Raw genomic sequence first — 27406 nt, 5'->3', positions numbered from 1 at the left:
GTGGCTTAAGACAAAGAGGAATGAAAAAGACTGCATGAATAAAAAAACAACAACATTTGATTGTTAAAAACACATTTCAAATACAAAAATGAGTAACCTACCCTCTTTGTTGATACTAAGTGGAATGTGGTGGACAGTTTGCAGTTTGACACATGAGTTGGTCAACATCTGCAGCTCCATAGAAGTCAAGGAAGAAGTTTTAAAACCTTGAGGGAAGACAATGAACTTAAACTGTGAGTATATCACAAAGATTATGTGTCTTACTGACACCGTGTGTTTTCCTGAGGCCAAAAATATTGGTTTCTGTTTCTCGATTACAAGGAACTTTTGGATTACTAGTTAGATTGATAGTACATTTTGAAGTGCCTAGGATGTTTTCCAAATGAAAAAATCCAAATCTTTTTTCACAAATAAAAACACCTTCTGCTTTGAATTGGACATAGATTAACAAGACACTTCAGTGACGCTTACATTTCTTCTGCTGTTCTTTGATTATCTCTTTCCACTCTGCACGTTCATAGTCAGATGAAATCAGAAAACTGTAACTCTGAAACACAAACACACAAAAATGTCTATTAGTTCATCACTGATTAATCTGGGGGGAACAAGAAAGAAAAATTAAAAGGATATGCTTGATATCATCTGTGTAAATATATAAACTCAAAAAATATAAACTCTGAAGTCATGTGTTCTTGGCCAGCCAGCTTTAACAGATCCATACTGAATATGAGACAGGTCAAGACGAATTAACCTTGGGAAAGATCAGTGAGCGGATATTGTGCTGGGAATGAAGCAGTAAAATGAGAACACCAGATGAAATATGGAGAAGAGGAGCATGCTGGGAGCAGCAGGAGGAAAAAAGAGAAAAATAAAAGAGAATCAAGAGACAGTTAAAGATGGAGAGCAACATCACCTTTCCATTCTTGTTGTACACTCTGAGGGGCATGCTCGGGGACATTAGCAGGAGCAGAGACTCCTGTTCAGACAGCTTCTTCCTGAGGCGGTCGATGACTTTTGAGCCCTTGTTGGCTCTCTGAAATCACAGAGGTGAAAGCATTTAACTGCGTGCATATATTTGTGTGGGAAACTTTTCCTCATTCCTTTTACATTGGTTGGAGAAAAAAACTCAGTAAGTTTAATAAGCTGTTCAAGACACTTTCAAAATTCTATCAGAAAGCTATTTTTTTTCTCTTCCTGGACAGATTTGGTAAAATATTAACAGTACCTTCTCTCTCTGAATCTCACTCCGGAGGTGCGAGATCTTGACCTTCATGGCATCTAGCTCTTCATCGGGGACCTGGGGGATGGTAAGTGGCTCAGCCTCCTCGGGGCTCTGAAAGGTCAGCTCGGACAGGGGGATGTACCACTTACTATCGTATTGTTGGTTTTTACTGCAGCCGGAAGAGGAGAGGAAAATGAGAGGGGATGGAGAGTGATTAAAAAAGAAGGATGTCAAGGAGGTTTGAAAGGAGAAGTTGATCAATGAAGATGGGTAAAAGATGAGGGTGAATTGATTGGGAAAAGAGAAAGTGAATAGAGGAGAAAAACCATTTAGCAAATTGCAATATTTTGATTATATTATGAAATCTATGGCAACATTCTCTCGTAGATATCAAATCTCTGGTGATGACTCATTCCAGTGCTATTAAGGCTGCTCCTTTTCTGACATTTTAAAATGTTTTGGGGTATTGAGTTTTTTTATGCTACTTGTGGCAATGATCTTACTTGCCTTTATGAGCTGGGTGACACTATTGCTGCTGCTGACTATGTTGATTAATTGGTTAAACTACAACTTCTTGTTGCTTTCACTGTTACTTGCAGTGGTGGTAAACTACTGTGAGCACCGACATACACTAGGTCCCATTACCCTCATGCAGTAATATGCCTCACATCTCCTCCTCTGCAGCTCTCTTTCAACTCTCACAATGCTCAACACAGGAGCGCCTCACAGTCTGAAAATCTCTGAATACACTGATATACTGAGATTTATCTTTTAAATGCTCATTTACATTGTGGTTGGGAACCTGATACAAGACCAGTAAAATGAGCTTTGAGCAGCAGAACCCATGGTTACTTGCAGTGGTGGTAAACTACTGTATGTATTTTGTTGCTGTAACTCTAAGCTGTGTGAGGATAAGATACAAAAACAGTCACATTTCTTACCCTCCAAGCTGCTTCTTCAGTTTGGCACAGAGCAGCAGATCACTGAAGAGGAAGACATGCCGCAACTTCCGGGCTCCCTCCACCAACTCCACCATGAAACTGTCCTTAAGCAGCTGCCGGTTCTATAGCAAATACAAACAGTGTAGGGGTCAGTATTTCAAAGCTTATGGTGCCCATAGTTAAACAGCTGGCACTAAACTGGTAGCGGCTGAAATAAGCATTGAAACTGTATTTAACAATCAAACTCAAACTAATGAGTTCAAGTTCTTCTCAGTGTGCTAGTAGTCTGTATAAGATGGGCAGCATAGATTGATGGACGTGGTCTAGCATCAGTGACGAGGCCAGTTCCGAGTGCCACACTAGCAAATCTGTTGTTTGCAGAGCCTTTGTGTTGGGGCTGCAAAAGCTCTATCTCTCCTCTTCTCCTGTCAAATTCCAGATCCACTTCTAGCAGCAAGAAACATAAAGGAGACAAAGCAAACACCAAGTGGAGGATGGAGGCTGAGGGAAAGTGGAGTTTAGTTTTAAACTCTGCTCCAGCATCAGAAATGTCTGCTTGTCTCATCATCGTGGTCACTGAAAAATAACCAAATCATTACCCCCAAACTGTGGAGGGTTTTGCATTAAATTGCACTGATTAAAACGATTAGCTGATAAATTATTTTGTCATATTCTGTGATGTGTATTATCACTGATTTCCAGGTTACAGACAGGAACCAATGAGCTACAGTATTAGAAGACAAGGAAAGCATTTTTTGGAGCCCTGGGATTTATCACTGATGTCAGACTATGTAATGAGATGTGTAATGTTGCCTTTTGTCAAAAGGGGGCAGTGATGTTATGTTCCAAAGAAGAAAAGACATTTACAACAAGAATGGGCACAAAACAAATATCAGGGAGTAGACACATCCTACCATAACTCAATAGTAAATGGTCTTTGTGCGGTATAAAGTATAAATGATAAGGCAGGAGGGGCTAACTGCAAAAAGTTAATGCAATAGCTGGTGGGAACCTTATAAACACAAAAGAAGTTTCCCGGTGCCCTTACTTTCATTCTTTGCATTGCACAAATTATAAATTGTATTTAAGAAAAATCTAAAAATTTGTTTTTTAAGCGCTTGACTTTGTCTGAACCTGGTTTTATGCACTTATACACCTAATGGGATCTAACATTACCAGTATGCAGACATAAAGGACATCCTTATCTCCACTTTGATGCCACCCTCACCATCATGGCTGCACCCCTCCATCACGAACACAAGGTCATTGTCACAACCACAATACACTGAGGTGCTACAGATGCTAATGTGTTTGCTAAAACCTGACCTGAACAAACAGTTTTCTTACAGTAGCTACCAAACCTTGTGAAAGATCACTAAAGGCGCTCCACTGTGGTGACCTTTCTTAAGGTTACACACATACATACGCACATACGAACAACCTAGAGCAAATTCCCATCACGGTTTGATCCCCACAATATGAATCTAATAAGTTGAATTCCCCCTGGGGGGAAATTATTCATTACTAGCTAGATAATGAAGCCTGTGATGATGTGATAGATAACCTCCAGATGAGCTGCTTTGTGTCATGGTCTCTAGTGGGTTTTGTGATGATGTACCTGTCAGTGTGCACACAACAAGAAACTTTACATAAGAAAACTGACAGACATGTTACAATAATCTCCTTCACCTGAAATGTCCTGCTTTAATTTCCTGATTCGGTTTTTGTTGAATCACAGACTGAGATAGGACAAACTGCTCATTGTAGTGAGTGTGTGGTTAGTCACTGTACACAGTCATCATTCTGTTTCCATTTTTGGGTTTTGGGACTTTGATGCCACCTATGAAGTCATTCCATATGTCATGTAATCCCCTGAGAATGTTTTCTATCTGGAATACTGTATATGTATATATATGAAGCCTTCATCTTGCTTTATTTCTGTCAATCATGCTGTCATGTCAGTCCAAATTTAGGAAACATACTGTCCAGTAGTTAGACTGAGTCATCAGTCACACTGCTGCTCTTAGTTCTGGTATATTACTCAAATAGAACATTACATTGTTGAAATAAGGAAAACTAGAGCTTAAGCTATACTGTGAAGCTGTCCATATTTAAAGTCCCACTGCACCAGTAGTACAAACCATCAATCAGGGTTGAGCTGACATGGCTTCGAATGAGCCAGTACCAATGAATTAAATATAAAGTGATTCAGCTTTCAAAAGTAATACATAAAAGCATAAATACAGAACAAAGATTAGGACTCTACAGTCATGCTAGCAGCTCTGTAATTAGATCCTTAAGCACAGCAGACCTTTGAGCTAAATGCTAACATCAACATGCTAAAATGGTCATAATGTGAACATTTGATTACTTTCACTGAACAGAGCATAACTGACTCATTTAGTGTTGCATGTCATAAACCAAAACAATACTGGAAAATTTGAAATTTGTATGTAGAGATATTTCACTGGGTAAGTGAAAACCTAGACCTGCTGGTGCTGCAGAGTCAGGGGATTATCAAATGTATGTTTCTGGATATAAAATATTGATGGCTGAGATATTTCATTAAAAGCCAACTGAGACATGTATTTTTATATTTGTATACTTACTCTGTTTCTGCTCTCCTCTTCTCATTTTCTTTTTTTTAACTCTTCAAAGAGTAACTGCACCCTGTTCGATAATCTGGCCTGCCCTGCCAGCTATGGGTGAGAGCATACTTTTTCCACACAGCAGTGATGCAGTGTGCCGCTATGGGACCATAGTTGGGTGCAGTCACAATTACAACAGACCACACCTAGCTGTGATGCACAGTGTAGTCAGAGGTCAAGGAGACATATAGTGCACCTTTCAGCACTCCCTTTATGTAGTCTTGAGTTACTTGTTTCTTTTTATTTTATCCATGAATAGTAATCAGAAATGACAGTAAAGTAAGAATTTCATTCTCTCTGTATATCACAATTTATCTTAAATCTTGAATTTGGAAGCAAAATTATGACTCAACAAGCTAAAGTCTCATGTGACAGTAAAGTTGAGTTGGCAGCAAATTCTTAGACTGGACTAGAATATTGATCGGGTTATTGAACAGTAAGTACAGCTGGCTGCATTACTATACAGAAAGCACTTTAACTGATGAACTACTGATGCTGACTCGTGCAGATTAAAATAAGGGTCAACAAGATAGTGATAAAGCAGATGAAGTTACTTTGTGTTATACAGGAGCTGATTTATCTACATGTTCAGGCAGAACTCGACTTGAAATTACCCACTGAGAAACTACACTGCCCATCAAACCTCAGTGGTAATCCTCTCTTCCACTGATCTTATGATAAAGAGATAAGATAAAAGGAGGGATAACAGATAGATTAGGGATTTACAGGCATCTAACTGCAAGGGTGGGAATGGGAATACTGTACAAGGCTAAAGTGAGACAGGTCACAACATCTGCCTGCCACAACAGCACCTGTTTAACCTGCACATTTAAGTCTGTTATCAAAAATCCTTAGCAGAGATTTGGACATGACTGAATCAGAATTAAGACATTATTAATATTTGTTTCTGTTTTGAGTTCATTTATTTGTAGCTGTCCCTGGTAGGCTAGTGATTAAGACGCAGCACTCTCGCCGCTGCAGCCCAGGTTTGAGTCAGGGTTGCGTCAGGAAGGGCATCTGGTGTAAAACACATGTCAACATGTGAGTTGTCAGTGTGACGATTTGCTGTGGCGGCCCCTAAACGGGAAAAGCCGAAAGTGACTTTCTTATGAGTTTATTTATTTAAATCAATGGTTTGACACACTTGCTGGATTCATTTACTGTAAATGCACTTTGTTGTTTGTGTTACCTTTGGATGCAGACACACAATATTCCTGTTATCAGCATTCGGATGAATTTAAAATGTGCTTATGCTGCTGCTTTGCCCTGATACTAGGGAAAAGACACCCTTAACAAACCAGCTGTCTCAGCGCATCAGATGACATATTCATAATATAAAACAGCCAGTCGGAGAAATGTGACTGTCTCTGTTTTTTATAATAGCTGACCAGAACATCACCAGCATCAGTGAATGCAGAGCAATGTGAGGCGAAGCGCGCTGACAGCACAAGATGCAAATTAAATATTGACTCTTCTGCAGGAGCCTCGCTGAGGGCATGTGCGTGAGAAATGGCATGAATGCACAAAATACTGTATGTATATTTAGAATACACACTTATAGGGTCATCTCTGTGGCTCTGTGTTTTCTTGTTGCATAGGTGGATATGTTTGTGTGATGACAGAATAAAAGAAGAACAGACAGACAGATGAAAGTGGTGTAGATGAGTGTGTGCACCTCTACTTGAATCACACACACGCTCACAAAAGGAGGATATCCTTCCCAAAGGTAAATAAAGCAGAGCAATGAGGTTAACTGAGATTTAGGGAGTGCCATCATTTGCATTTAATTAAACAGCTTCCATTTGCCCACCCCCTCCCCTCGTCTGGCCAGACCAGGCCCTCTGGGGACATTTGTGCTGCTCTGCTCCTGCATGCCTCCAGTGAACAAACCACAGGTTACTCACTAGTGTGTACACATGAAGAATAAGAATGAGCTTTCCCCCAATCCCCTAGATTTCAGGTCAGATCATAAACGAACACTGCAGCCTTGTTCTTATGCTATCTGATTGTTTTTGCCTCTTCTCATCACTGTCATAACAAATGAATAACAGAAAAAGATGAGACAATGATTGCACAGAACTTAAATTTAAACATGTTCCCCATACACTGCAATCAGAGAACTTAAATTTAAACTTCTCTGCCATGTTGTAAACATGTTCCCCATACACTGCAATCATTAGTGTTAATTGTGACAATGGAAATTCAAGACCATGACAATGTTTAGCTGCCAAAAGAGGTTTTATTTAGTGTTATTTTAAACTTTCTGGTTGTTTCAATAGTTACTGTGACCCCTGTGTGCAGCCAAACAATCACTCAACACTTGTATATAATGATAGTGTCACTATCAGCCACTAGGCTGGCTGTGTAGAAATGAAATAAATGTAACTGTGCCCACACAAATTCTGCAGTCTAATTTGTATTGAAATTTTACATCACATAAACAAAGGATTACGAAGGCAACATTTTCACAAAGTTAAACCATAAGCACCCCTGAGGACCAAGTTTATCTTTGAACACCTAAAGGCACAGAAAAAGTTATAAAAGCTGTATTGATGGTGAAGTATACAGCCATCAGACTTCAACAGAGCAGGTGAATGTGTGCTGACATGGTTGCAGCTCAGATGGGGAAAACCTGTTTGTGGTAAGGCATGATATAATGAGCACCATTGATTTCCATGTGCTGCTTGCATGTATCCATCATTAATATTTGATGACTGGAGTGGAGGTCTGGCCAGACTGGGATGGAACTGGGGCCTGTGGGGATAGGTGGGGTGTGTGTGGGTGGGTGTATGTTCAAATACAAAAATGAGACAGAGTGGATGGAACAAAGAGTAGGAAAGTGTGTATTTGAGTGTGTGTGTGTGTGTGTGTGTTTGTGAAATGAGTGCAGTAATGACCCTCCTTTGAGCAAAGGGAGGAGCCGACAAAGCCTTTTTGCTTGCTTGTTCCTGCCCTCTATTTATGAATAATTAACTTGCTGGCTCATTACAAGGCATTACGTACAGTAGTGTCACACAAGCTATCAATCAAGAGGCATCCATTCATGTGCATCGAGTTATCTCTGGGGACGGGGAGACAATGGGGGGTGGCTGGTGTGTGTGTGTGTTTGTGTTAGTGGAGATGAGAGATGTGGAAGCCACAAGAGAGACACAGAGAAACACCCTCAACTAAACAACCCTTGTATGACCATATAAGGGCATGGACTCTGCTTTAGGCTGCAGATTGGTGGCCCCTGTACAGCCATTTGCTTGTTTGGCAGTGACTTCAAGGTAATTTGGAGGGTGGGGTCATGACATCATCATTCTCAACAAAAGTACATTAGATGTGGGATGAAAAAATGCCTATTATTTACACCTTTATTGCTACCTGTCTGTAGAGAAGTAGAAGAATACTGCTTTTATAGAGCAGTATTACCGGTGATGGGTTCAAAGCATATTTTTAAGGTTGGAAATACAGAAAACAGCAAGATAAAATTCATTAAAGGGTTCGTTCAGATATTGTGATGTAATGTGATATGTTTTTATGTAGTATGTGCAGTATGGATATTAGCCTAGAGCTCCGTGTCCACGGAAACAAACAAATAGTTTTCAAGATGCTGCACAACATTCAACAAAATGCTCTAACCATCCATTACTCAAAACAGCGCACACATTTCCTTTGACATTCAACTATGCAGTCAGGTTTTTCAGCAACCTAGAACTACTTTTATTGTAGGTCAGTATATTTGCAGCACTAGAGCCCAGTCATATACTGTACAGTACCATGCTGCCTCTCATGTTTAAAGCTGAATAAGTGGATAAGGTACAAGAACTGGCTACATAGTGTGGCTCACTTTGGTCTGAGCAGTCAGTGCCTTGTTTTGTAAATCTCTGAGCACTTACCTCTCCCTTCTTCACAGTCACAGATTGGCGTCGGGATGTCGTCTCCTCATTAATGCTGGACAGGAAATTCTGGGAGATACGTAATGCGTCCTGCAGAAGCGGGTAGTCTGGGTGGCTGGTGGGTGTGTGTTTGAGCAAGTCCTGTGGTACAGCATTAGAACCATACATATTTACTACCAAATGCTGAAAGATCCAGCTAAAATTATGCATATACAAATACATGTAGGCACACAGACATGCAATGAAAAAGTTACAGCACAGAGCATATTTCTACTGGTCATTCAAGTCCACTTCTTTCATAATATATGTGACAAAGACTCAAACACAACAGAACACAGCTGTGGAGTGGCCTTATTAAGGAGCGTTGCTGTGTCAGCGCTCACTCTTACTTACATGAAGCACCAATGTGCTACGTGTCACTCTGTCCACTGGTTTATATAGTAAAGCTGTGGATTGGAAAGAAGAGGAATCTAACTGAAATATTTACATGAATAAATTACTTCAACATTTTATAGATAAACATTTTATTTTATATAATATTTTAACAGAATTAAGTAAAAGGGGTAACTGACCCTCTAGAGAGTTCTTGGCCGTCTGGTCCTTACAGTCCTTGGGGCTCCTCACCTTCAGGTTCTGTTTGGAGACAAAAAGCAGCTTCAAAATGTGAAAGGGAAAATCATTTCCAAAAGGAAAAATAAAATAGTTCACTGTGGTTAAGTGATGTAAAAACACGGCAAGGTTATTATCTTTATAGCTCTGAGGTCACCCACTTCCAAATTAATTATGCCATCCAGAGCAGCCCTCCCCCCCCCCCTTCCAAATTAATTATGCCATCCAGAGCAGCCCTCCCCCCACCCCACCCCGATGTTGCTCAGAGTCATGCATCATTACTTAGGCCATTAACAACCATCGATGATGAATTCCCCTTCCTGCATGTAGACACCAGCCTCAACACCAACTGGTAGACCTCTTAAAACATAGATGAAAACTGATGATGTATCAGAAACTGCCATATGTTTGAAAAAAGAAAGAAAGAATTCTGCTGAAAATACATGTGAAACCTATTTGGATAATTTGCTGTTATGCATGGGGTTAACTGTCTGATTGACTAATTTGCACAGTGATAAGAAGCTTTGAGATAGAAACTAAACTGGTAATTATTCACAGTTTTCCAATTCCTCTCCCCACATTTACAGTAAAAACACATACTTATGTTGCAAGCTTGACATTGGTATTTGTTGTTTTCCCATTTTTTCTTACCTCAGAGATTTCAGCAAACTGCGTGTTAGCCTGACAGCACTTCTCTGCCGTTTCCACAGCCAACTCATAGTTATCCACAAACGCTCGATAAACACCTAGCTGGCTGGCCTGATGGAAAGCAAGAGCAAGAAATAGCAGCATCAAAATCAGCTTTATTGGCCAGGTGTATTGGACACATGAGGAGTTTGACTCCGGTATAACAGCTCTCAATGTGCATGTAAAAAAGAGAATAGCTGTACAGTAAAGGTAGAAGAGTATACAACAGTGCAGAAGCATTAAAAAGTTTTACTGTGCTTGCTTGGTGTCCAAATAAAAAGTGAATACAGAGATTAAAAACTTGTCTATCACTATATTTATTTTAGTCATGGTTATAATTTATAAGAGAAATAAATAGTTGGCAAACAACATCCTCTTTATTTCTTAGACAGAACAGTTCATTGTAAAAACAGCTAAGGCAACAAAAAAGGTATAAACACACATATATATATATATATATGCATACATAAACGCACACTTACAGCAACCTAGGTGCTGCTCTAAACATCACACTACACTGGTTTTCTAAAAATACATGAAGCCTCAAAAGGTGCACAGTTTGTCAAGTGTTTTGTTGACAAACAAGCAACAAACTAATGAAAACATCCCATTAAAGAAATGCAAGCATTGCCCTGCAGACTATGAAATGAAACATCAAGCAAACAAAAGACACGGATCATGGCCACAACAACAGCGTGTTACCACACTGTGGGCCTGTTGCCATAGTAATCAGCGAGCCCTGCACTGTGCTAGGGGTGAGTAATTAATGAGTAGTGTAATGGAGGTTAGAAAAGCACATTTAAGAAGCTGGATGGCTGAATAAAACTCCACCAACCACTGCCTGCCAGCACTAGGATGCATCTCAATGATGAACAAAAGCACAATCAATTCTCTTGAACAAAAGCCAAAGGAGAGAATACAGTGGAGACAGGCTTTGTGTGTAACACTGAGAGCCTCACACACACCTGTATAAAGAATAGCAAATACCTCAGAAACGCCTACCTGAGTGCACTGAACATGAATCGTTATCTTTAAAGGTTTGTTATGACCTAGCTTGTTGCCATACTTCAGATTTTGTAGTCCCATGTGACCCAGTGTGAAGCTTCAGGTATTTTGCCAGAGGTTTGTTGTCATTTTCAAAGACCAGGCTTAAATAGTAATTAAGGTTGATCGAGTCTTATTTTCATAGGACTGGCCATTCTTTGTATCTGTAATAACACTGTGCTCATTAGTGGGATCTGGGAATATGGTGACAGCACTACAACACAAGTCCAGTGGGACAAGTGAATATAGTGGGTCATTGGAAAGAAAAAGGTGCACAATGTGAATGACTACAATAGCTTAAAGGGTAACCAGGGTTTCAGAATCAGCATCGTCATTTAAATCTTGTCTGATAAATGTACTGTTATCAGAGAATATGAAATGATTTTTTTTCAGTTGTATTGTTTTTCTGCATGGGTTTTATTTTCTTATTGTATTTTTTAATTTTTTTATAGTCCATTGCTATGTCTTTTACAGTTTTTGTCTGATATGAGTTTTCCAGTGGGCGATGCAGATATTTGGAGTGGGAAGGCCAGTGGCTGGTATACAGTAGTATGCTGATATAAATTTTGTGGTTTTTGCCAGTTTTTACATCAGATAAAATATAACAATAACAATTGAGACACACATTTGCTGAACATTTTCAAATAATAAGCATTGGTGCAGACAGTGGCCAATGCCAATTATCTAGAAATGCCAAATATTGCCTCAGTTTTTCAGTCAACTGATCAATTGGTCTACTAGCAGTCTTTTTTTTAGTTTTCCATAGATCTCACTCACTCACTCACTCTCACTCTTTGTTGCCTTGTCTTGGTCTTTGAAAAGGATCCTACAAGTAAATATCATGATTATTATCATCATCAATGTATGACTAGCAATGGAATATTACACATCTCTAAGCCCATATAACTGAGCTCATTTTTCTACATTGTGTTCTGCAAATACCAGGAAGAAAGTGGAATAAGGCAACTGAGTGAAACAAATTTCACAATCCTACTACCCTGTGTCCTGCCCTGGGCCACACAATCTGCACCACAGCAGAGGCCATTCAGAGCGTGACAGTTTGTCTGTGGAGAGAACAGAGAGCCCGAATGTTTGCCAGCCGCATCCACAAAACCACACAGAAAGCTGTGAAGGCTTACTGAGTTAACGGCTGCGGCCACCATATCATAGCAGAAAATGGCTTTGGGTGATGAAATAAACTGCTTGGGTGTTTGGATTTCTCAGTTTGGGATTTGTCCTGTGTGAGAGCATGTGTGTAATACACAGCGGAAAACAACATTAAGAAAACAGCCTCATAACTGATGCTATAGACATTACACAAAACGCCTGAATTAGGCTACTTACAAGGACGTTCTTATGGAGGAAAGAATCACTCTTTACTGTACAATTCAATCAAACCAAATTAGAAAGGTTAGAACCTTCATTTGTAAGTAATGCAAGACAAAGTCTAGAGGCATGCTAGCTGGTGTATAAGGCTGTACAGCTTACAGTTGTGCTTTGAGCTCAGTGCTAATGTGCTCATATTGACAATACTAACATGCTAATGTTTAGTAGGTAATGTTTACAGTGTTCACCATATTAGTTTAGTCTGTTAGCATTTGCTAATTAGCACTAAACACAAGAGGGCTACAACAGCAAGTTCATAGATATGGGACATGAATAACCGGGGCCAAATTAAATGTATCAAATCAAATATAGGAGTTGTTAAGTCATTTTACTCAGTGGCACTAGAAGAAAGGTCACCTGGCTAAGATAGTATAGCTAAAAAAACAATAAGCACTTTTAATTATAAAATGCAGTAAAGGATTACTCATTCTCACACATTTGGTTGCTATTATGAATGCATGTAAAGGTAAATCTCCTTTGTGGTATGTCTTAAACTAATTTTGCCAACAGCCACAGGTTGAAATGTGTTGTCTTTTTTACTGCAAATGTTGCTGGAATTCAGATCTCTTGATTATGAAATGTTTGCCTGCAAAGAATTAACTGAGATTTAAAGAAGTCTTAAATGTTGCAAGCAACTTAAACCAGGTGTTGTAGATCCAATACATGGCATCTGCATGGTGTATCCCAACAAAGATTTACTCAGAAACTAATTTTGTTACAGAATTACCATGATATTTGACAAACCTGATACTTAAGCATAACAGAGCAACTGTCAGTGAAAGAAAAAGTCCAACGCCTGAAGAAATCTCAGTGACCGTTCTGGAACACTGCATACTCGGCTCGTTTTCATCTTTTTTATGCAAAGGATGTTCAAGAGCAAGCTGCGCACAGGGTACATATGTGTTCACTGATAAATTCTTCAACAAAGTGTGGAACAACTTGTAGGTTGGCTGAGTGAGGACAAATTAAAGGTCAGAGGGGGTTTTCTTCTGTAAATTCACTGAATCAAGCTTTTTTTTGGTCCTACAGTAGATCTCTGAAGAGCAGCAGTCAAAGCCAGTCTCAGTTTGCCTGTCTATCCTCATTGTGTAAAACCTTAACACAAAGAAGCTGGATGAAGTGCGTCACACGCTTCATGTGTGTTTAGGAGGAGCAGAAACACAAAGTGTGATTTAGCCTTATTTTCAGCCTTCAAGGCTGCATGCCACAATCTCTCTGACATTGACACTGTACCTCTTCCGCTTTTCTCTCGTCTCTTACCTTCCCTTTTCTGATGTTTTGTGATCCCTTAGCCCATTTGCTTCCCTCACAGATTTCAAAGCCACAGTCAGACAGCTCTGTTATACTGTAGCTGCAGCAGCCTACGTCTACTTGCCGACCCAATTGACTCTCATCCTTTCTGAACCTTTCCTCACCCATTCCTGTACGTATCATCTATTATCTCATCTAATCTCTGGCTGTCGTGTACGTAGCATAGTTTTTTTTGTTTTGTTTTGCAAGCTCAGTGCTTTCTTTACCTGGCTTCTTTTAACTACTGTCTGGAAGGAGGGAATGGGATGTAAATGTAAATGTTATGAGCGTGTACATGTGTGCGTGTATGCATTAGTGTGTATGTACAAAAACATATATTAGTGTATGCATTCGGCAGAAAGAGTGGCAAAGACAGGCGTTCTCCAGATTGTCAAGGTTGATTAAAAAAAGTGTAAATACTGGGTGTGAAGCATCAGGCTGACACAATGGTTGAGGCCAGACAAAGAAAATGATTAAAAGTACTGTCACACCAGCACAGTTTATGCAAAAAAAAAAATGCTTTTCCTGTTTCAATGCCGTCTTTTTGGGTGTGTCAATGGATTTTCAGGTCAGAACTCACCTTTATTCAACTTTGCTCTTTAAATTCTAGCAGCTTTATCCTATCACAGTTTACAATCACCCTGTTCAATATTTATTTATAAACCACATCAGCCCCATGACATCACATCCTTTTTTAAAGCTGAGAGTTTAAAATGTTTATTTGTCATATGTACAGTTAGGAAATGTGTTTTCCTGTACAATGAAATTCTTACTTTGCTGTCCACATGAATGCCACAAAATATAATATATGAGAGTGGAGCAGTTTCATTAGATAGAAGTCTAATGTGACCGAGAAACAGTTTTCAGCTAGAAAAAAATATATAGACAGGCTGCTAAACAATTAATTAATTAATTAAACAATGGACTTTGACATGCGCCTCCTTTACAATAAAAAAATACAAATTAAGTTAAAATTTCTTAGCCTAACTGCAAGAGGGTCCTCCTGAATTAAGGTAATAAGAGAGGGAGAGGGAGCATGTGAGTGAGTGGAAGAGAGTGAGAAGCAAAAGAGAGAGGCTCCTATTTATAGAAGCTTCTTCGAGACACAAAGCGCACAGTGCAGTGATGGCCTCAGCTGCTTGAGGCAGAAAGGCAGCATTGTCAAACGCCTGCACCTCCCTCTGTGTGTGTGTGTGTATGTGTGTAGATGAGTGTTTGAGCATAAATGAAGGGGAGAGAGAGAGAAAGAAACACTACGTATTTGGACAGGAGAGGTATTTCATAGAGAATTAACAAATGATGCATTGTGGGTTAATTGACCCATTGTGAAAATGATAATATAGACCCAGTGAACATTTGGCGCAGACATCTTTGGCAGAAATTACTGGGGGACAAAGAGAAAGCATGTGGCTGCTGAGGAGGAAATAGGAAGAAAAGGACGACTCAGTCTTTCTCTAAATTTAAAATGATAAAAAAGGATTACTACAAAAATCAAATCTACTTTTTTTTATTGGTTTATTGAATTATGCTGACAAATTCTTTCTCTGAAGGCCTCCCTTTTCCAGAAATAACATCATTGTGAATAATGTCATTGTAGCACAGTGGGTTCGCTTTGGGCTGCTTCCACAGGTCAGAAATTGTAGATGTAGTAGTCTGAATGTATTTTCTAGTACTGTCCACTTTTCATGTGTTCAGTGTTGACACTTTAAGGGAAGCATTTGCCATTTAAGAAATGTTTCTTCTGTCATAAGGAACACACATACTCCAGCCTCTTCACTTCTCTCTTTGTTTTTCCTTACCAGTTTCTGGAAGAGGTCCCCGACTCTCTGGTGGTGACTCCACTGATGGACACGGGGCAAAAGTCCATCGTAGAACTCTTTGTGGATCTCATAGAGCTCAGGCACTTTGAAGAAGATGGTTTCTATCTGGGCCACGGAGAGCACAGGCTGCGATGTGGTAGCTGCAGCCTTTAGAGGCTTCATGGGCTGAGTGGAACAAACAATGGAGATTACAGGTGTAAAATGTACTTTTCACTGAGTCTTTGTATGAACTCAACACAGCCACAAAAATCTGATCCATATCTGTAAAGCAAGCCCGGGTACTCTTGATTATATCTGACTAACAATAACAAAACATCAGCTGCCAAATAGGAGCTATTTGCTGATTTAAACTACCTACATGCTTCACATAGCCTAAAGGTACATTTTATGGCATGCGAATCCTTTGTATTATAGTATAAATCCTGTATTTGCAAGGCTACATCTGCATCTTGTTCACGTGGTCTCAGACATGCTTTTCATTATAATGAAGTTCCTGTGGTGTTACCTGCACTCATATTTAGTAGACAAACAAAGCAACAAGGAGGTTAGGTTTTTGGTTGTATGTGTGTGTTTCTTTGCTGGATGGATCATCAGCATAATTGGTACAGAGATTGGTAGGGACCAAACACAGACGTGATTAGATTTTGGCTGAAAAAGGTCAAAGGTCAAGGTCACAAAAATAATGACCAAAAAAAAAAAAAAACACCAAAAATCTCCCATCTTTAAAATGGGCAAAATTGAAAAGAAAATCATGTCTCTGTCAAATGTTATTGAAATTATTTTTGAAAATGAAATCAAATTTCACAGACATATGTAGAGTGGCAATGTCTATCACCAGACCAAATTTCATCTGGATCTGATCTGGATTTAGAGTCTGACAGCCATTTAAAATTAACAATGAAAAGCCCATTTAATGCATACTTTCTGTCATAATTTGGCCTATAATGAAGATAGAACCCTGAAATGTTCAGGTAAGATGCACAGTATAATTGTCTATCATACTCTAAAAGATGATCCAGATCCAATCCGGATCAAGGATTTTAGGAAGCATTTTGTGCTGTTCTGGATTTTATTTTTCACAAGGGATCCATTTGCATTATCAAATGTTGTGCCTTGGCGGAGATACATGTGCTCTCTGAGTGCTCATGTTTTGGTTTGTGTTTCTGGCCATTTGATGACTGCAAGTCCAATATTCACTCTCTTTATTTGTTAAATTTCCCTCTGTGTTCAGCAGCTAGTTGCTAACTGTCTGTCGACAGTTTGGTGCTAAGCTGACACGTTTTATCTTTTTTCACCAAAAATAGCTGCCTGTTGCTGCTGGAAATAAACTTGATGAGTGCAGTGAGAGTGAACCAAGACAGGAACGCTGCATACCATGAAACCCAAACAGTTAGATAAAAGATGTTAATATGCTCCATAGAGCTGAGGAAAGTCTCTGTGCGTTTGTTGCTGTAACATTACAGATAAACATTTAATAATTTGTTAGTATAAAGATAATGATAAGAGCTTCTTTAAAGCAGCAGACTCAATAAATTTATATGAAGTGAAATGAAATTTAATGTGGCATTAAGCTTTAATTTCCATTTGAGGCCAAACATTTTACAGTCTTACTTTATGTTAAAGTCGCTTGTGAAAAAAATCTTACACATTTATATCAGTTCACATTAGACTATATATAATCATATCACCTAGTGACACTAAATAAAAGCAAATAAATGGTCTATGAAACAACTGCATCCATACTTGGCAAACACACAGACACAAAATTGTGTCCAATATTTAAATTTCCTTATCAGTTGGCACATACCTAATACAATTCTACTTCACTATACTGTATGAAAATATGAAATATATGTCTGTATTCTCACCAGCAGCAGTGCCTCCAAATGACTGAGGTATGTTTCCTCAGTGGCCAAAATCCCAGACAGGACCCACTTCCTCATCTCCAAACCTTTTTCCAGATCACATTCAGTCTGTAAGAAACACACAGACATACAGTAATTAAGTTACAACAATATCCAGCAATGCAGTATTATACACACAAACTCAAATCCTGTACACGTTTGAACTGTTTTCACACAATTGGATTCTCTCGTCTGAGGAATGAAGAACACTCAAAACATCATATTAGTCCTGATATCATCTGGTAAAAACACCTCTAATATGACTTGTTTGAAAAGCTTAAGTTAAAGGGTTCCTCGTTCTTAGCTGAACTTGAAACTCCTGCAAGTTTGTTGTTTGTGAGTGCTATAGCATATACTAATAGATCAAACAGCAATAACTGCACCTTCTAGTAACCCTCCCTGGTTGCATCCACATCCCCCTCAGCCCAGTCAAAGCTCACTGAAGAGTAGGGACATGAAAGAAAACAGAAAGACAGACAGATTCCTCGGGCTGTCTTGTTTAACCACGAACTCTGAAATAACTCAAACAGGCAGGGTCTCCCATGGGAGCAAGGCTGACTATGTGTGTGAGAGAATGTGCAGGTGCCAAGTGCACACACACACACACACGCACACACGCACACAGCTCAGGCTGGTACAAAGAAGCAATCCAGTCCATCTGGCTAGGAGGAGGAGGAAAGACAGAGACAACAGGGAGGAAGGGTGAGTGAGGATGACAAAAAAGAAGAAGAAAAGAAGAGATGGAGAGAGAAAGAAGACACATCCAGGGAAGTAAAGAGAGAAGACGTTTTTCCTATAACTGTAATAAAAAGCTTGTTGCAAGGTAGGCAAGTAAAAGCACATATCCAAAGCTTGAGGTTAAGTTTGGCATAAAAAGTCAAAAGTTTTAGTTTTTTTTACAAACTAAACAAGCCAAAAAAAAGCTTTAAGACAAACAGGATTTCATAGCAACTTCTTAAATGTGACATGGTAAACATAAACCTGAAGAATTTGCACAAACACGAACAGAATCTGGTCTAGAGGTCTGTATACTGGACAGAAATACAGAAGAAACCAATGAGAGACAGAATAAAATCTACTGGGCAAGAATTAGCTAACAGCAAACACTCACAGTAAACTACCACAGGAGGATCAACAATAAATCTAACTTAGCAATTCTTGGCATAACCCAGTGGCAAAAAAAAAACCACAAATGAAATCCAGAGTCCAAAGGTAAGTATACTCTAATAGCTCTTGAACAGTGACCACAGAACGCAACAGTCAAGCAAAGTCTAGAGGTAATAGATGAAACAATAATCCATAAATGTGAGGGTGGAAAAGAACATTTTCTTGTGTGTGATGACAAACAGGCAACTACAGAGCGTGAACGGCTGGCTTAAATACACAGACTGTTAGTTGAGGTGAAGGTGGATCAAGAGAGTGGTGAGAAGCAGAGAAAGCGTACCAAAATAAAAGCCTAAAACAGGAAGTCTGATTGAAATCATTACAATATGTGTATTTTCCTGTTTTTTGGTGAATATTTTGCTTTGTTTCAAATTTTTAATTTTAATGTTTTAAGCAAGTGATTTGAAGACATCACCTTTGCCACTGGAAAACTGTGATTGTCTATTTTCTGCTTTTTCTGACATTTTACAAACTACACCACTGAACAATTAATCTGAAAAAAATTACTGCTTTTTTCAATACTTTCAATGCTATCATATCATCACCTGAAACCTCCTATCAGCTGTGGTATTTCTCTTGGATGGGAATGCATGTCTGCACCAAAGGAGGGCCAGGAGATTTAGTCCTACATCTCTCCCATTCTAATCGCCACAGCCAGTATTGACCGGAAGAACAAATACTGCAGTCACTAACTGTTTTGGTGTACATATGTAGGCATGTAGGTGTTGTTTTAACATAAACTTGAAAAAGACCTATGGTATCCTTTAACTGCAAAACCAAAGAGTTTTGATTTACAACATCATAAATGAAAAGTAGTACATCCTTAACATTTGGGATTCTGGGCTCAGCTAATGGCATTTTTGTTAAATAAACGATTTAAACAATTAAGCAATGATTAAATCTGCACTTTTAAAAATGTATCTGTATGATTTTGTGCATCAACCCACTCACTACTTATCTACACCGCTAAATTTAATCATGTACAAATATGCATGTTAATATTATTGCATTCGTTACGTATTCATGTGAGCTGTATTTGAATGTCTGTGGGTGTACATGCATTTATTTAGATGAAGGGGTAAATGGACCTCAAACCTGTTTCCATGGCCACTGTTGGCATGAACCTCATAAGATTGTTATAGCCCAGAAGATTATGAAATGGTCCAGGATTATTATAGCCTTTGTTACAGCACAGTTACTGAAGTACCAAATTACCTGTTAGTTTGTAAGCCACAAAACAATTTAAAAGGAACACACACATCCTGCACACCATAAATTTAGAATTCATTTAGCAACTTGACTGAATGTACTGCAGACAAAATACCATTCAAAGTTTACCCAGTACTGTGTGTTACAGTTATATTTACAATAAATAACCATTAATCCCTTATAAAGTCAGCTCTGTGCTGGTCTGACCAGGTTGTACAGTATAAATAATATAATACAGTGAACTGCAGTATAATACAGGTGTAACCAAGATTTAAAGATGTGCACTTAGCCAGAAACACATAGGGCATAACTGTTCATTATGTATAGAGTCCATGACAACTAAATGCAGAAAGGTTTCCCCTTTGCAAACACTGAGTGCAAATAAAAGGGAAATGGAAGTAAATAAGTAACATAACTATGATTTATGACTACTCTTATATGTATTACATTACATTACAGCAGCCCTGAATCTGTCTCCACTGACTTAAAAGAGAAAGCCTGGGGCAGCAATGGAGCCCCTAAATATTTGTGAATTAATGGAAAATGAATGAAAATCCTTGCTGTGCCACAAGTATTGGCATGAGCTTTGTGACTTTACCATCACAGAATATGCCCACTGGTAAAAAGAATATGAGAGACAAATAGAAGCATCAAGAACATTCAAAGCAAACTTCAACATCCAGCCACATGTTACTGAACAAATGGAGGGGAAACAGGAGCCATAAAGTGTTTGTTCATTATTTCAGACCCCTGATGACTCCCTAGGATGTACCCACATCTTCAGACATATCTTTTATTCATTGCCGTGGCAACTAATGAACCCATCTCTGGGTTCAAAATAAAAAAGTGTCTTGTTTTTTTTGTTTTTTTTTTGGTAATCAAGATAGTAAAAATACAATACATTCTCCCTGCATGGGGCATATTTAGGTTTGTGCATCTCTGTTTTCACATCCAGTAGAATCAACAACAGCTAATATTTCACACTTAAACCCTTTCAGCCCCCACAACACCCCTTAGCAGTGGCTCTACTGAACCTAATGTGATTTAGGAATTCTGATTTGCTTCTGATTTGTTTATGCATGGATAATGTTTGCAGGAGATACACAAGAATCAATACAAACAGTGTTTATTTGACAAGCACTCTGATGTAGCTCAGGAGGCCCAGATAGAAACTGAGCAGTGGAGACTGTAATAACATTATTCTCCATCTCTCTCTTTCTCATGGAGTGTAGGAGACTGTCAGTTCATATAAACAAGCCAGGCTGGAGAGCAGAAAGGTGAGTGTCAATGCATACTCTCTTCCACACCTTATTAACTCTTAAATTTTCATTTTTCACATTCTAATCTTTTTAAGATCCTGTTCTGCCATCCCTTGTATTCTGACATGTCTAATGAGATTGCATCCTATCTTAGCATACTGTATCTCCTATTTAATGGAGCTGCTGCAGGAGAAAGACAAGTTGTTGTTTTTTGTAAATGCAGGAATACTTCAGTTTTTTTAAACTGCACTTCAGAGGTGATGGACAATGACAAAGTTGTTGTCTGCAAGGGAATTCTTGATAGGATGCTTGCAATGTTGCATGATGCCATGACTTTACTTGCAGGAAAACAAGCTGTGTAAGGTTCATTACAGATGAGATAGATTATAACAAGACAAATTTTAACCTTTCCAGCCCTAAGAATCCACAAAAGTTGGTCGTTTAAAGGGTTAGGGCTGACTGAGCAGGAAAAGAAAGATAAAAATGAGTCACAAAATAAGAAATATTCCAAGAGTGCTTCAGTGGCCTATAAGGTTTCAGGTACAGACAATGAACTGCAACATCCGAGGTTCGGATCTGTCCAATGACCTTTGTCATTCTCCATCTCTCTCTCCTTCATTTCTTGCTGTCAGCCATCTAGTAAAGGCTTAAAAGCTCTTAAAAAAGACAGTCTGTTGTTAACTCGGGGAAAATAGAGTGGCTCTGGCTGTCCTTGATTGACCCACTGTAAAAGTAGGTCTCATAATGAACACTAGGCTTAAAAGATAAAACACTGTTTGTAAAAGATATGGTCAATGCTTTTGGAAAAAATGCCAAATAAATATCACATCACAATCATCATACACCAGGGTAGCTGACTTCAAGTCAGTGAGGTCCCCTCATTCTCCTTTGCAGTAAAAGGAAGAGTCAGATTATGAGAGAAATTTCAATCAGCAGTATTGCTGAAGTTGATGACTCATCACAGTGGCGTCATAAAGCCAAAGCCAATCAGAGCCCATGTGGCCTCTGACTCATCAGTTCAAATAGACTGGGATGATGCTTGCAGTGGGACTATCCAAGGGCAAGTCAAGGACAGTGGCAACTCCATTTTCTTGAGCCTGTGTGGCTGCTTAGAGAACTGGTTGAAGGATAATTGCTGTATAGCTGCATAATATATTTAAGTGATGGTGCTTCTGCCTACCCTAAACACACATAGACAGGTCTGCTCAAGGTTTCTGACTCTAAACATTTACTTAGCAAATCCTTGTTAATCTCTTATACAACAAATCATTTTGTTTTGACGGGGAAAAGGATGCATGTATGTACTTTTGCACACAAGAGAAGGCACTGGTTAGTGCAAAGCTGTGCAGAAACTTGAGTGTGTATGTGCATGTGTATAAATTAAAATCAGCAAGAGTCCCGAGCTCATGGGTCAAAGGTTCAAAGGTTGGATATAGTCAAGGGTCTCATCCTTTATTGTCAGATTGAAGCCACCAATCAGACTGACAGGAGCAAAGACTGAATGGGTGGAGCAACGAATACTGCTTCATGACCACTGATGCAATTACTTTCTTCAAGGGCACAGTGAAGTGAGAGGCAGTGTTAGCTCATAATATCTCCGATGATACCTCTCTATCCTAATCAAACATATGGCTTTAGTGTGCTCATTTACTGCCTATAAATTCATTGGTGCAAATGATAATGACCAAAAGGTGATAACAATCAGAAGAAGTAATAGAAATGATACATTAAAATATAGATACTAAATAAAACAAAAGTAAATAATAAATAGAATACATAAATAGATACATCTTAAAATAAATTCTGACTTTGTCATCTATATTCATTTTCATCTTTTGCTGACTCTGGAGACTGTGTGTAAACACGCATGTGTGTATCCTTTTCACGGTAAGCTTTGAAAAGCACCAGACATCACAGATCACTGATTTTCTCTCTGCGGACAACATAAAGTGAAGGAGGGAGGTAAGAGGATGAAGGCAATGATGGTGTGATGGAGGCGATAGGTAATTCTGCCTAATACCCTGGATGAGAAAGAGGGAGATTCTTTAAAGGGGAGTCTCTTCACCAGATGACTGCCTCTAGAGTTATAAGGCAGGTGACATTGTTCTTTATCAGTCCTCTCAAATGGCAGTTTTTATTTCTCACCAACTGCTTTTGACAGAGCAGGATTGATCAGCCCATTTTCTTCACTTTCACAGTACTGGCCATTAAATACAGTTGTATGCAATTCAGTGCAACACTTCCTTTTTAACATCTGTGTTTATGAAGCTCAAAATGTTTCCGTTTTTGGTGAAACTGTCATAAATGTATAAATTTTATGATATATTTATTATTGAGGTCATAATTAAAGGTGATGTTGTGCTGGACTACATTATATTCAGAGGGGTCTCTGTATTTTTGTCCTCTCCAGCTACATAAATGAGAAGCTGGGGCCATACTGACCGATTTGGAGGACTCCATTGATCCCGAGGAGAGGGTGTCCCGACTGCTGCGACTCTTGGAGCTGAGGTGCGGTGAAGACGACGGTGAATCATCGATGTAAGGCAGGATCTCATGGTGCCTCCGCTGCTCCTCTGCACGGTCTGCATCGTAACCGTATGTGGGAGGGGTCCCGGTGAAATGACCATCTGGGATGAGAGAGAACAAACCCTCAAGTTAGTAGGGTTTACATTCTTTCACCATTCTGTTTCTGCTTTAACAGACAGTTTGCAGTTCGGCATTTCTGCATTGTAATTCCTTGTTACATGTTAGCCAACATAACACTGACACCAACACAATAGGTTACCAGCATCTGCAATTAGTTAATATCAGCTGCTTTGTTCAGGTCTAATTTGCAGGTGAAAAGGTGTCTGAATGTCTAGTTTTAAACTGGGTTAAACAGTTGAAAATTAAAAGTCAATGTTAATTACAGTCACTGTTTGAGTAGATCAATAACTATACTTTATAGTTAGGATGTGCTACATATTAAAAGATATTCATGTAAATGTTGTTTATAAGATGGTGTGAAACCTAGATGTTTAAAAATCTGTTACTCACACACCAAAGACAAGACTGACTGAGAGGATGAAGGTGTTTATGTAGATATCATTACATTATTAACAACAAATCTGTAAATAAGAGTTTATTTTTAGTCCAGATATCTTTTGACCTGCAAATCTCCAGCTGCATGCTCCAGCTTTCTATGAAGCTTTCTGCACTGCGCTCAGTTTTAAAAAAGGCAAAGGTGAGAAAATACAATATACCTCTGGCATTTAGAGATGCCAAACAGTCTTACACCATTATTTTATATATCTTGTAAACATAACTTGAGTAGGCTTTAAATTAACCACAGAGCATTAATGTTATCTGATGTTACAATGCAAAGCAGGCAGGATCATGTATTTTCTGGACGGCCTCAAGCTCGCTGAAGTTTGTAATGTGATGCAGAGTTCATTTCCAACACTAATTAATGCAGTTCTGGAAACTGGGGCACATAAAATGAGTTCCCCTCTTGCATCTGTGTTGACACATTCATACAAAAATATTACGTTCTGAGAGGAAGCACTTGAAAAGGCCTACTACAAACTAGGTCAAGGTTCAAATAATTTGAACACTGAGTGCAGCATCTCCAGGGAAATTTTCAGCAACCTCCCTCTGCTCCGGTTCTGCGGTTGGCACTATCGCTGTCTCTGTGGGAAAATAACAGCTCTGCTAACACAAAGTGGTTTTGCCTATGATTATGAGTGTTGCCCTTTACAAGGAGAGGTGGGAGAGACAGAAAGAACAACAAACAAAGGTCAGGGAGTTGGATGCAATTTAACTAGGAATGTCTTGTTTTACAACGTCACACTCAATGAGGCGATGCATTTCATCAGAATTTCAAGCTGTGTCTTCCAGTGAACAGGTTTTGGTGAGTTTAAACTGTTCATCTTCCAGGATCAAAGAGTACAGTCAGAGGTTTGGGGAATCTGGTGTGTAACAGCTGAGGGGAAGACATCGTGTAACTCTGACTGTCACAGAAGTCCTTTAGCTCATCTCCTCCCACTCCTACATTCAACAGAGCCACACTTCTCAGAGAGCTGGCCGGGCCTCCTCTGTGCTGACTCAGACTAATAACATGCCAGAGTCCAACACACATGCATACACACACACAGAAACACAATACCCTAAACACCAATACCAATTCCCCAATTAAACATATTCTGTGGCACATTCAGCTGAAGTACTTTGGTTTACACTGACACACGCATGGACATTTTGCTCTTAAAGTCACAGGTCAGGGAATGAGGAAAAAAGAGAGAAAAGAAGAAGCTTTATTTATTGTCACTGTAACATTGTAACACGTACAACAAAATTATGTTTGGAGCCGAGAGCCCTGGGCTGCGTGCATATGTGCCACCATCACGGGCAAAGGGGCGGTTCAGTGTCTTGCCCAAGGACAAATCGACATGTGGACGGTAGGCAAGACAGGATAGAAAGAACAATACCAGTGTGTCCAGGAGCCTGTCTGACCTTCAGTCCACCCACCACTTGCTCAGTGTACTCACTGCTGTCTGTGGGCCAGCGCTGCCCACTGAGCTTGCTTCGACCAATGGCATCTTACCAGGCAAAGACCAACACAGAGGCTTTGTGTGTGTGTGTGTGTGTATATGTCTGTGTACAAACAGTCTCTTCCCACAATAGCAAACTGAGTAAGTGTACTAGACATTCTTCATTCGGTTTCAGTGTTATGCTGTTGCAAACCTTACACATATGCTGTTATTTACATATTTAGTGTTAATAATGTAATGATAACAATATAAACACCTTCCTTCATGCCCTCAGTCGGTCTTGTTGTTGCTGTGTCTTCTCATTACTTGCAGAGTAATGCCTTATTTTATTGTAGTATATATAATTTTTATAAAGACTGTAAGTATTTTATAAAGCACATACATACACACACACTAGAGCTAAATGACCAGATCTGATTTCCAGAGACAACATGCTATCAACAACACAGCGCACAGTTTTACCTACATTTTTGCCTGTCTAACAACACAAGGTGTGAATGTGAAAAAAGGGACTGAGTGAGTGCCACCCTGGCAACTGTTTCTCCAGAGCACTAGAATGTCTTGCTATGGAAAAATGCTGCTTGTGAGCGCATTTGTATGCGTGTGTGTGTGTGTGTGTGTGTGTGTGTGCGTGGAATGCCTTTATGGCCCACACAGTCCTGCAGCCAAAAATATTGAGCATGTAATGACACTTGATAGGACATAACTATGTTATGGTGAAAAGGAAGCACAGTCACAGATCTAAAACCACAATCCTAAATAATAATGATAAAGCGTTAATGGTAAAATGAGGATACAGCACAAGAAACACCAAATGGATCCACCAGCTCTGACTCTGACTAAAATGAAGTGCCTCCTGGGGAATAAGGTTCAAAAGAGCACAAAACTACAAACTAAATGCTCCAGTTTATTTGTTTTTGTTACAAGTAAAACAACACAATCCAAATGTTTTCCTTTGTAAACAAAGCTTAATATTATTATATTAAAATAATTACTATATATCTCAAAATGTTTGTGATCACGTTTAGTATGTTAATAGACTCACCTTATAGCAAAATGTTTCACAATTTTCAGCCTCTAAATGTTTAGAACATATAATTATTAAATATGATAGATAATAATACCAGTAACTAGACTGTATTAAGTTTTGATGTTTAAAACTAACAAAAATCAAAACTGACCTTAAACTAAACTTAAATCAAGTACAGGTACCAAAATGAACACTGTAATGCGTGTGTGTGTGCATGACCAGCAGCTTCCAATGTGGGAGCTTTACAAGTTAATGGGTCACTATAGCCTGTGGCCATCAAACACTGGGCTCCAGTCTCTCCATGTCTGACCTCCTCTCAGCCCAGACACTGCTTCTGACGTTGCCTTGAGTCAGTTTTTTCTTTGTGTCTGTCTCTCATGTTCTTTTCAGTATGATCCATGTCTAACTGCCTTTCTTTGTCTTTCTCTCTCTCTCTCCTTGTGAACATATTACTTGTATATCTGTTGCCTCCACAGTTGGCCTCTTCATCTTCATGCTGTGCACAGATCAGCTTCTTCCTCTTCCTGCTCTGCCCTGCCTCAATTTCCCCTCCTGTTTTGTTTCCCCCCACCCCAAAAGAAAAGCATAAACTGCAAATATGACAGAAAGACTAACACATATACCTAGAGAGCAGGGCAACACACACACACACACACAAACCAATAGTAGTGCACTGTCAACCCATTGATTTCTACCTGGAGCCAATGGCAAACTCAAACACCCAGTCTCTGCTTTAAACCATAAAAATAAACACACACACACACACACACACACACACACACA

At 39.2% G+C, this 27406-nt stretch overlaps 1 protein-coding gene across 1 annotated transcript in view; it reads right to left on the bottom strand.

Moving 5' to 3' along the window:
* Positions 1-27406, bottom strand: part of bcr (BCR activator of RhoGEF and GTPase) — a 73423-nt gene that overhangs the window by 8926 nt on the left and 37091 nt on the right. Inside the window, exons 2-13 of the mRNA XM_020609831.1 lie at positions 23507-23691; positions 17397-17501; positions 15508-15693; positions 9953-10060; positions 9265-9325; positions 9086-9138; positions 8693-8833; positions 2164-2285; positions 1226-1391; positions 914-1033; positions 472-547; positions 102-206 (exon numbers count right to left, since the gene is read on the bottom strand). Of these exons, the coding sequence (XP_020465487.1) occupies positions 102-206; positions 472-547; positions 914-1033; positions 1226-1391; positions 2164-2285; positions 8693-8833; positions 9086-9138; positions 9265-9325; positions 9953-10060; positions 15508-15693; positions 17397-17501; positions 23507-23691 (1428 nt within the window). The remainder of the gene's footprint in view (positions 1-101; positions 207-471; positions 548-913; positions 1034-1225; positions 1392-2163; positions 2286-8692; positions 8834-9085; positions 9139-9264; positions 9326-9952; positions 10061-15507; positions 15694-17396; positions 17502-23506; positions 23692-27406) is intronic.

The sequence above is a fragment of the Monopterus albus genome, unplaced genomic scaffold, assembly GCF_001952655.1.
Source record: "Monopterus albus unplaced genomic scaffold, M_albus_1.0 scaffold102.1, whole genome shotgun sequence".
In the NCBI taxonomy this organism is placed as follows: domain Eukaryota; kingdom Metazoa; phylum Chordata; class Actinopteri; order Synbranchiformes; family Synbranchidae; genus Monopterus; species Monopterus albus.
The sequence above is the reverse complement of the archived record's forward strand: the minus strand, read 5'-3'. Positions and strand labels throughout refer to the sequence as shown.